This window comes from Rhinichthys klamathensis, unplaced genomic scaffold (assembly GCF_029890125.1).
Source record: "Rhinichthys klamathensis goyatoka isolate OS25496 unplaced genomic scaffold, OSU_Roscu_1.1 h1tg000181l_1, whole genome shotgun sequence".
NCBI lineage: Eukaryota > Metazoa > Chordata > Actinopteri > Cypriniformes > Leuciscidae > Rhinichthys > Rhinichthys klamathensis.
Window position 1 is genome coordinate 527186 of NW_026606709.1, and position 12228 is coordinate 539413.

Genomic DNA, 12228 nt, shown 5'->3' on the forward strand with positions numbered 1-12228 from the left:
TTCCAGCCTTTTTTTAATGATATATCTACATTTCTAAGCAGCAGCAATGTGAGATCAAAATAATAGTTCAATGTTTTGTCAAAATAATCACAAAATGATTTTTTTTATCAAGTAACCCTAGTTGGAGCTATATCACTAGGAGGCATGTGAAGCTGGTGCTGACAGCCAAATGGTTTCACTTGTAAATTATGAGGAAAGAGTGGCTACAGTCTTGCCACCTCCACTGAAGAGAGAGGATGATGCCTGTTAGTACATACAAAAAAGATCCCAAATTCAAGATCTTGTTTTGAAATGAACAACCAGGCTCAATGAACAACAACTGTTTATATATATATAGTGGATTGATCTATACAATGCTGTGATTTAGCTCAGTGTCATTCTGTTCAGCTTCCCCCGGAGTGGATTGGACTTCACCCCAGGCTAGCTGTGTCTGCTCTGTGTTGCTCATGTCAGCGATAATATCCTGAGTAGTATTAGCGCTTCCCTCCATTATTTTCCCATTATCATTAATCTTGCTCATGTCCACGTTCTCCACTGTAGGCATCTCCTTGACTACTGAGGCTTTCAATTCATCTATGTTGCAGTTTTTAACTGCATTTTTGTTGATGCTTGGATCAATCTCATTTCTTACACCATCGCTAATTAGCTTGTCCATATTTTTCTTGTTCTCCATGCCTTTGTGTTGTTTCTGCTCAGGAGTGACTGAACTGATTTTTTTAGGTGTGTCTCTGGTGCCGTTGGTGTTGCTGCAGAGTCGAGGGTCTCTTCCTAGGCTGTATCCGCTCTGGAGCATGGAGAGTGTCCGCTGGTGCACGTCTTCCCTACGGCAGCGGTACAGCCCGCGGAAGGCCAATCGAAACTTCTGCGACATCAGGTTGTAAACGACAGGGTTGATCGCACTGTTGGCGTAGATGCAGGTCCTGCAGAAGAGCAGGAACCAGGCGTCCAGGTATGGTGCGCTCACAAAGGAGTTAATGAGAACCAGGGTCCTGTACGGCATCCACAGCAGGGCGAAGAGCACAACCACCACTGCCAGCATCTTAGTGACCTGAAGAGGCGAGAAATTATAAAAGTGGTTCTTTGAAGTTTACATATAATCGCATATACAGAAATGTAATTAAGTTCGAAGTTCAAACGTGAGTTCTTAAAGGGATAGTTTACGGAAAAAATGAAAATTCGATCATCATTTACTCATCCTCAGGTTGTTCCAAACCTGTATGAATTTCATTCTTCTACTGAACACAAAGATATTTTGAAGAATGTCGGTAACCAAACAGTTGATGGGGCCCATTGACTTCCATAGTATTTTTTTCCATATGGAAGTCACTAGGGTCTATCAACTGTTTGGTTTCCCATATTCTTTAAAATATCTTCTTTCGAGTTCAGCGGAAGAAAGAAATTCATATAGGTTTGGAACAACTTGAGGGTGAGTAAATGATGACAGAATTCATAAGATTTGAGTTATCGGAAGGTATTAAAGGGATAGTTCACCCAAAAATGTGAACTATCCCCTTTAATACCTTATGATTATTCAAAGCTTATAAATTCAGAAGACTCCCTTTACAGAATTTCTAACAATAAAGTCAAGCATGTTCCTCGTGGTCACATATTGTACTATTTTATTTACAAGCTGTTATTAACAGGAAGTTGTTAATAGTGTGAAAAGATGTTCATGCGCCAATTTAACCGTAGTCTTTTGAATAGTTTCTTTTAATGATATGAATTTTGAATAATTATGTTCTTGTAACAAGTTACAGTGACATTTGACAGACTGTTTTTTGAACTGTGACAGACAAAATGCAGAAAAAGAATAATTATAGCAATGTTTCAGCCATTTTTATTCTGTTCTATTTTTTTTCTATTCTTTTTACACTACTGTTCAAAAGTTTGAAGTCAGAAAATAAATGCTGTTCATTTGAACTTTCTGTTCGTCACGGTTTCCACAACGGACATTAATCAGTTTTCATGGCTGACAATAAGCACCGAATCAGCATATTAGAATGATTTCTGAAGGATCATGTGAAACTGAAGACTGGAGTAACGATGCTGAAAATTCATTATATTTAAAAATATATATTTCACATAATTACTGTTTTCGTGCATTTATTCAAATAAATGCTGCTTTGGTAGCATTAGACTTTAGAGCATTATATACTGTAACATATAACATAAAGATACATATTAATATATTTTTTAATAAATGTTACGTTTTAGGACAGAAAAACAAGCTACAACCAATAATTAGTTAAGCTAGCTATAATGTAACTCATAAATTCATAAACATGTCATAACTTGTAAATTCATGTCTACTGGAAAAGCGTGGCCTATGTAATCTATTTATAATTTTCAACTCTTCAAAACATACGCCCAAAACTGTCATGTTCATAATTTTTACAACACATCAATGTTCGCTAGCTAGATAATGTTACCATGGTAATGTTACACATTAAAATTAGCAGGATTCGCAGCGACAATGTTCAGTAGATCAAAAGAAAACATATATTTGCGCTTTCAATGCAGGAAAACTTACATGATCAATGAAAATAATGCATAATAACAATGACATATTTTCATGTCTTCATACAGAATACTTAGAGATATTATTTAGAGAAAATATATAAATAGGTTTAGACAGAGTGCTTTGAATTACATTTTAAAATGAATTCATCCTTATCTCTAGAGCTCAAAAAGAAACAATTACATTATTGTTCATTGCATGAAAACAGAGGGAACGGTAGAGAGAATGAGCTAGAGAGAGAGAGAGACAACGAGACGGAGACACAGTCAAACATCAGTCAAACATAATCTTTATGTCAGTGACGGTTAACAGACACTTTGAGAATGATGGAAATATATCCACGCCATGTTTTGACTGTCAAAGAAAACAAAGCAGTCCTCCCTAGTGCCTCCTTACTTAGTTCAAGCGACAAATAAATCCAAAAATTCCTCCCATTAACATTCACAGGGAGTCCTCTGGGGTTGGAGTGTACTCATTGTCTCACGCTGGAGATAGACAACCGGTGACGGAGACCTTCCATAATAATGACAAAATTGTCTGCACAACAAAGCATCTAATTGAAGCTGTGTGAGGCTGGGAGGAGCTCCTTTAATTAACAAAGCAGAAGATAATGACTGCATGACTGGCAGTGACAATTTGAATATGTATTTGGAATATCTGGTTATTGTGATTGCTTATCAATGGAAAACAAGGTCTTAACACAGCACAAACAAAGCCGGCTGCTACTCATGATTAGGTTAAATAAAGGGGAGCCTCTACTGTAGTGATGACTTTATCAGATTCAGGAGAGATAACTTCACTCAACCACAGCGGTGGCACAGGCATCTTGAATCGTATTGAACTTTATGAAATTTGCAGATGAAGTGATCAAAGGGCTTGAGGTGCGGCGTAACCGAGGTACAAAAGCGAAAGAAAGGGAGCCGCTCTTATAACCTCAAAGAGCATAATCTCTAGGAGTATTAAGCATACTTGAGTGAACATCACAAATCATATTTATGCAAATGTTCCACTCGAGTGGGGCCCTCTTGAATCTTCAAGATTTTGATCTGAGGCGCACACGAGCATCTCCACATAAGTGCACTCACTCGCAGGGACACGTACACGGAAGGTCACCAAATGGTCTGAATTTTCACCTGTTTGACACTCCAAATCTGAAATATCATTAAAGTCTGGGGACTACAATAAGTATAAGTATATGTATATATATATATATATATATATATATATATATATATATATATATATGATTATTATAGTTAACTAAAAAAAAATCAAATAAAAGCTAACTGAGGTAAAATAAAAATATATATATAAAAAACTGTACATTAATTTTTATTTCAGCTATAGTTTCCAATGCAGCATTTCTCATTTTCATTTAATTGAACTTGATATACTAAAATAACTAAAAATAGAAATAAAAACCACAGACATATTTAAAAAAGCAAATAACCAAAAATAACGATAAATTATTAAAACTTTAATTAAATGAAAATAATTTTTTTCAACTAATTGAACATCAACAAAAAAACAACAACTATAATACTATCTCCGATAACACTGAGGGTAGTTGACAAATAACATGGAGATATACTGTATAAGTATAGCATGCCACACTGTAAATGCACTTACGGTGCACTGACAGGTGCACTTAAGGCCATAGAATGGCCTGAATTTGACACTCCAAATGAAGTCTAAACTATCATTAAATTCTCTGTATGTCTTGCTGGGTTATTATAGACAACTAAAACCATTAAAAAAACATTTTCATTACTTGCATGCATAGATCATATCTGTAATGTCTATGATCTATCACAGAGCCCATTATTCCAGTGTCACAACATAGCTGTGGTGGCTGATGCAGTGATGGTAATGTAGACCCAAAACTGTACCCTGATGGCCCCTAATGCCTCTTTTCTGATGAGATAGATCCTAATGACCTGCTTTATGATGATATTGGCCATTATGTACCCTTTCACATAACAAAAAAAATGAGCTCAGATGTTTGGTCTGCATCTATATGAGTTTGTTTGCACAAAAGTATGTATATTATTGTGCTGTATACAGGTTTCAGACACACAAAAATACTACATTTAGAAAACATTTAGTATAAATTCCATTTTAACGCTATCAGGAAAAAGTAATAACGACTCCTAAAGATCTGGTTCAAACCTCTGATTCGTGAGCGAATTCGAAGGAGTGAATTATTTTGACTGAATCATCAAAAATAAAGGCTTGCACTGTGTTGTTTGTGGTGTGCAGGAAACACTTCCATGCGCTCTGTGTGATGATATTTTAAGTTTAAGATGGCCACCAATGGCAACTAGGTTTTAAATGATTGTCTCTCTTTTATTATTATGCAAAATTAGGCACTCTTTCAAACTGCACCAGGAAACTATCAACATTCAACACACTCTTCTTCCCACAAATTGACATTTAGTAGAGTGAAACATTCTTCTCAGAAAAAAAGAACTGACCTTTCAAAAAACAAATATGAGATAATAATCATAAGGCACAGTACAGGAGAAGAGAACCACCCCTGGTTTTGCAATCTCAGTAGATATTAAAATGCAGAATTGTCTAAAAACAAACTTATGCAGACACACACACACACACACACCTACCTGTTTCCGGGAAGAAAGCGCACTCTTTGGCCGTCCCTGACGACCTGGTTTTCCAGCATCCACCGGTTCTTTGCAGCTCCTCCTGAGAGTGGGGGCGGTAATGGTGCCCGAGTCTGCTGGGTGGGGCAGAGGATTCAGGTAAAGGATTCGGGCGATGAGACCGTAAAGAGCAATGGCCAGAAGCAGTGGGATAACGTAGAAGATGGCGAAGTCGATAAGGTAAATGGGCAGATAGAGGTCTCGAGAGACGCGGTAGCCACACTGAACACGACCGTCAGGGTTCACCTGGATGTCCACCAGGAAGAGCCAGAGCATACAGTAGACACAGGTGAAAACCCACACCCCGGCAATGATGCGTTTGGCTCGGGATACCGTACAGACCGTATGAGCCCTCATTGGGTGACATATGGCGATGTATCTGTGAAACAAAGAGATAATGTGTATTATTTAATTAAAAATATTTAAACCTCTGGTAGGCCTATTCCTCTTTTAGGGGTCACACTTGTGATCCTCGCTGGTCAAAACAGACCGAAGACATTAAGTAATCCAACGAATAATGTACTATAAGTAACATACTATATTTTGTTTCAGTAGTACTTATTCTTGAATATTTTGAGGACAATATTAATCTCTATATAGTGCATTATTTATTTCTATATAAAACAATACAAATATTAGAAAAAAAATCATACTATTTTCAATTAACAGTGTTAAAGTTTAAAATAGAGCAAAGGTGTTTAAAATCCAATACATAGAAGGTGGATTTGTGCTATCTAATGGAAGAAATAAAGAAAATCATTTGTAATACCATAGTCTAGCCACTAGATGCTTCTATATATAAAGGGCTGTGTGTATTCCCTTGTATTGCTTATAAGCACGGCCGCATTAACAATAGGGCTAGGCGGGGCTAAAGCCCCGGGGCCCGAGCAAGGAGGGGGCCCGTGATTGGCTGTGGAGTAGATACTAGCCATCTGATTGCCAAAGCCTTACCACACAACGCCCCCCACAAATTAGCCCTGTTATTTAGTGGCACTTTGCCGTATATACCATGCATTATCATGGAATCATTATCATTAATATTATGACCGTTCGCAAAGACCCGCCTTTTTTAGTTACTGTGTGACAAGCCAGGCGGCTCTCATGAGTCACGCACATCATGTTCTCACTCAAGCAGTGAAAAATACATTGCGGGGCAAAGACTAACGTTACACCGAGTGACTACGAGAGAGAGTTCAGAGCAGCTTACTGTTGATATGAAACAAAGTCTCAACTTTCAAATATTGTCATTTAACTAATAAACAACAGCCTACCGTTTTCAAGTTCAAGTCCAACGACGTTAATCTACTGACAGCTTTGTTGTCGGACAAAATTGCGTATTCGGCGTTATGATTGGCCAGTTCGCCTGTCAATCAAACCCCCGTGGGCAGCAGGGCATGGTGAATTGAAACGTCACGTTTTAATTTGATATACATTTATTCTTATTTAACTTGTGAACGATCTACCTGCTGCTGCACGTAGGCCTATCAGATGGCTGCCTGCGCCTTATTAGAATATACGCATCAACCAATCAATCGCATCCACTCTTCACTTCATTCTAGTCTATTCTTAAAACACATGCGTCATCATCGACCCCACAAATTTTCGGTAAGTTTGATTATTAACTTGATGGATGTATGATATTGCTTTTTGTGTTTGATCAAACTCTATTTTCGCCTAAATGGCCTAAAATATGTACATTTTCCTGCGCCATCATGATGTAAGTTTATAATTTAAACGCATTTTTAAGCATTGTGGTTTGGGTACAAATTATTTTAAACTGCTCAGGCACAGTAAGCAGCGGGAGAGAATTCATTTTGGTTTTGAGACCATGGTGAACTTGAGACGGTTTTGCACAGCGCACTTGAGTTCCGACCCTGAGGTCTTAAAGTGACAGTAGCTGCTAATAAAGCTGCTGTCGCCATTTGTGTCAATAATGTTAATCAAACATCAGAAAGAAAGTAATTTACTGCCCTTGACTGAATCACTTTTGTAAAATTAATAAGAATGAATGTTGAATTTATAGTGAAGACTATGTATTGTTTATTTGATTACTTTATACAATATAATATTATTCAGTGCTTTAAGTTTTTCAAGTAGGTCGATTTCTTATGTGCCTTTGTTCTATTGTTATTTGTGACTCTTGTCATCAGTAAGCTTTAGATTCTTTTCTTAAGCTACTATTATTTTTTGTGATATTGAAATTGGTCACAAGAATTATGAAATTTTAGTGGCATAAAATTTTGATATGATAAAAAATCTTATTAAAAGTAATATAACTTAACTGTGAAGTATATCATAGATGAATAAAATGACTTGTATAATGATGGAACATTTAGCTCATGTAGTTGGTGACCTAAAGTGGTGGTGGGGGGGCCCTGCAGTAACTCATAGCCCCGGGGCCCAGTGAGCTCTTAATGCGGCCCTGCTTATAAGACATAATTTTTTTTATGTTGTTTTACATTTGGATATATATTTAGACATAATCAAAGACTACTTCGTCATGGCTGATTGTAGATTGAACCCCCCCACCAAAAAAAAATGGCTCTGTATTTTTCCTCTGTAATTTCCCATTAATTTTCTTATGGCGGTCAAAGATCACAAGTGTGATTTTTATATAAGATTTATTTAGCTTTTTTTAATCATGTCCATAATTTTTGTGTGTGTTCATATAACAAGTGCTACAAAAGTCACCAAGTTTTGTACAATTTTGATGATTATTTTTTTTTATTTTTTTTGAAGAAATATATTTTTTTAAAATATTAAAAATTTATCAATTTTAAATATTGATATTTAAAATGCTGAAATCCTTCATGGCAAAAAGAGGAAAGAAATGAACTTGTCAATTTGTTTGTATACCCATGGCGCCTCAGTAATAAGCCACAAAGATTATGAATATTCATTATGTCTTAGAGCATTTCATATTATCTTCCTTTTATTTCACTTATTTTCAAAAGTATTTCATTCAGTTTGATGTTACTTCCTTTAATTTCAGGTCTTACCTCTCCACAGTGAAAGCTGTGATTGAACAGGAGGACGCATTAATGCCAAGGTACTGAAAGTAGGTGATGCCCAGGCACCCAGCATGCCCATACACCCAGGTGGCCATCAGGCTCTCAGAGATGTTCGGCAGACCCGCGGCCACCAGAACCATCAGGTCCGCCACTGCCAGGCTCACCAGATAGCAGTTGGTGGGTGTACGCATGTGGCGTGTGGTAAGAACCACCAGCACGATCATGATGTTTCCCACTATGCCCACGCCACACACCAGCAGCACCAGGAACACAGATACAGTCTTATACTCCAGGGACTCGGACACAGCGTCCCCAGACCCCACCAGGGAGATGTTGGTGGGAGTGTCCATTCTGGAGCTCACATTTTCTGGCATGATTAGTCCTCTTGGTGTGGATATTTACATATAAGATGTGGAGGAACAGGAAGAAATCAAATTGGTGGAGGAGAAAGAAAGCAGAATAGAATCTGTTTGATATTCAAAACATTAAAGAAGATAGACAGACTTTGTATATAAAAACTATCTATTCAGTTCCAGCTTTTATTGATGGTCTTTTCTCTTATTAAGTATCTTGTTTAATTTTCTTGGCTTCAACCACATAATGATGTTCCTCTGCTGACCGCAACACATTATTTCTTCAGTGTTAATCTGTAACAGTGTCCTTCCATTAAAAGCGTCACACTGAAATCCAGAATCAATTTTTTTCCCCACGTTAATGCAATCCTCCATCCAATTGATCACCCTGGAATAAAAGTCAGCAGGGGAAAAGCATGTCTCAATCACTGTTAAAAGGATTTTATAGCCGTCTGTTAATTGCTAAATAACAGTCCATTTCATCTGGCACAAAAAGATAAGACTGAATGCAGAAGTACACCGAGTTGGGAGCATCGCATATTAAAATAACATGATGCAGACTAACATAGACATCCTATTTGTTCTCTTTACAAATATTCCCATAACACTTGCTCTAGTAAAGATTTTAGGAGACTTCCTCTGAACATTATTGAGACAGGATGAGAAGCTTTTAATTATTCAAATGAGACATTTTAAGTGGTGCACGGCGATAAGTAGGGGAAATCACAGAAAGACTTAAAGCCACACACACACACACACACACACACACACACACACACACACACACACACACACACACACACACACACACACAACACACAGCTGCTGTGGCAAATGGCATGTTTAATAACCAAGGATCTTTAAATCAAATGCAACCTCTATATTGTTATTATTCTGCGGATTGAATGATCTTACAAATGACATCAATAGCTGTTTTTCACTGTATATTGCACAAAAGACTGCAAATAATGTAAATCTCAGTTGTATGCTCATCATAATGCAAGAACACAATGTTTACCAAAAATATTCTTTGATAACATTATTTGAACATTAATTCTAGTTTGAAAATAGTGCTGTGAAATCCATTAAAGCCACTAAATGGTGCCAAAACATGGTACGCATAAGCTTTAAAAATCCAGACATCTGTTGCTCTTTTCAGCTGTCTCTTTGCCTTGTAAATAAGACTGCACTGCCTCTCGAGGTTCCCTAATAAATTGAGGTGGACACGATGTGAAAAGTAATTTAACTCAATCCCGACTTCCCAACCCTGCAAAACCCTGCTCGGACTTCATATCTTACTCTATTTCATATTCCATTATTTCTGCTCTGGCAATGCAAATATGGACAAGAGCTCTGCGGTTTCCCGCTGTCTTTGCATGAATTAAGAAAATTACATGATTTTCATATGAGGGACATGTTTGAAATTGAAGAAAAAAAATCGTAATAATATCAAATTAAATGTTAATAATAATTATATGTAAATAAAAAAAAAGAGTGGCTACATCTGGTTTTCAGTAAAAGCACTATAATATCCAACTGTCCAACATAAAGGAGAGCTCTTCCTTTTCTTTCTATGCTTGATTCAGAGATGTTCATTAATGGTGAGAGTCAGGCGTGCTGCTATGAAATGGGCTGTCATTCACATTTGTTTAGCTCTCCTAATTGACTGTATCACCACCAGAATCATAAATCAGTAGAATGTGCTCTAAGGCAAACAGCACAGCTGTGTCTCACAACCTAGTGAGTTATAACTAGGCAGTGTTTTCGGGCGCCAGTGCGCCACTGACTGGTTTCAAAAACGCTATGCCTAAAAACGCTGTCTAGGTAGAGAGCTCACTTAGTTTTAGGAAGGGTGAACATGATTTCACCAAGTAGCTACAACATGTTCCTGAATCAACATCTATGGAACAACATTCCAATCAACCAATCAGTTTTGAGGGACAAGTTTACAGTTAAAGTTTAGGCTTACAACCAGGGTTAAGTGTTTTTCACCTATCATTTCCCTCTGATTTTAGGGATAACTAATGGTAGAGTTAGGTTAGAGTAGGGATATGGTTAGGAGAAAATTTTCAGACAGGAATGTTGTTCCAGGATCAACAAAATATGTTGATCCAGGAACATATCCTACTTGGCAAAAGGTAGACAGCCTTGTGTTGGTGTAAGAATCACCGTCTCTCTTATATTTGTGCCTGAACAGGAAAGCAGATGTTTCATTAATCCTCTGAAAATAATCATAGTTCTCGACTGACCGCGTGAAAGTGAATAACTCAACACAATCTTAAAAGCAACGCTAATTTTGCAAAACAGTTTGGCGGCTTGAAGATTAGCCTATGTGAACTTGATTACGTGAACCAAATCTATTTTCAAAAATATGTATGCTTTGCTTGTTTATATCGCAATAAATAAAAGGTTCACTACATAGTATCTAATTAGTAACATGTAATCATTAGCACCGCGGTCTTCTGAACCGCTTTATATAGGATAGGCTATTAAACTTGAACGAAACAAGAATGTCAGTATTGTAAAACATAGCTCATGAGCCATTTGTCTTCGAAAATGTTCACAATATAAGCTAAAAGTGCATAATATAAATATACAAATAGGCTATTATATAAATAATTTTTTCTTCAAAAAATACTTTTAACAACGGAATTATGCCAAAAGAAAATCACTTAAAATTTGCGTATTATGGAAACTGTCATCGATAACTTCTCAAGATAGAATAAGCGTCTCTTACCAGACATCATTCTTGTAGTGTGGAATCAAAACGGCTCTCATGCAGTGTCGGCTGTAAACCCCTGATGAAAAAACAAAATGCACTGATATGAAGTATTTGAAATGACGAGCAAATAATCTGATCTTGTACAGAAGCGCTAGTAAATGCACTATTTTAACTGTAAGTCTTCTCAACTGTAAATCCCTTCATTACAATAGCGTCCCCTAGTGGAAGCAATAATAATTCGTGGGTGTATCGTGAGTGATTTGAGACACACTATAGGCTTAAAGATGCACACAAATTTGTACCCCTAAGAAATGAATAGTAGCCTAGCTACATTTGAAAAATGTTGAAATGATGTACACTCACATGATAACTTTGTGTGACTTTTTTCTACTTCTTTGTGATCCACATTTTGAGACTCTTTTCAATTATTTGTATTCAGGTTGATTGGGACACTTTTTCCATGTTATCTCATGGCAAAAAAGTGTCCAAATCACCCTGGATTCACCCATTGTGTTGACACTGGGACACGTTGGCAGTTTATATGTCAGTTCATTCTGGATTTTCAACAAAGTAAGCATTAATTGTACAAGTATCAAGCAAATAGCATGCCTATTTGTGAGTATTATTAGCTTAAGTGTTTGTTAATAAAAAATGGAAGTTGCAATAATCTGTTCTTCCCCATCCACTTGTTAAGTTGTGCTCTAAGGAATACCATATCCAGGTCCAAGAGAAGTGAGAATACTATCTCAACAGCCATTTATGAGCCTATTTATTCATATTTCTTAAAGGTGATCTCATACACTGCTCATGGCATCCCGGACACCAATATTTTATAGATTAGATGAATCACTGTCTGGCCATCTGTGATTTTGGTATGGTGACAAATGTTAGGATCATGATTTTACATGATTTTACAGCACACCATGAGTGTAGGCTATATTACTACCATTTGTTGTTTGCTTTT

General features: G+C 36.9%; 1 protein-coding gene across 1 annotated transcript; it reads right to left on the minus strand.

Annotated features, from left to right (window-relative positions):
- Positions 1-203: 203 nt before the first annotated feature.
- On the minus strand, positions 204-8584 carry trhr2 (thyrotropin releasing hormone receptor 2). The gene is made up of 3 exons (XM_056261160.1): positions 8178-8584; positions 5140-5557; positions 204-1048 (listed from the first exon to the last, which is right to left on the minus strand). The coding sequence occupies exons 1-3, from the start codon at positions 8561-8563 to the stop codon at positions 347-349; spliced, it is 1506 nt and encodes a 501-aa protein (XP_056117135.1). The 5' UTR covers positions 8564-8584; the 3' UTR covers positions 204-346.
- Positions 8585-12228: the final 3644 nt, after the last annotated feature.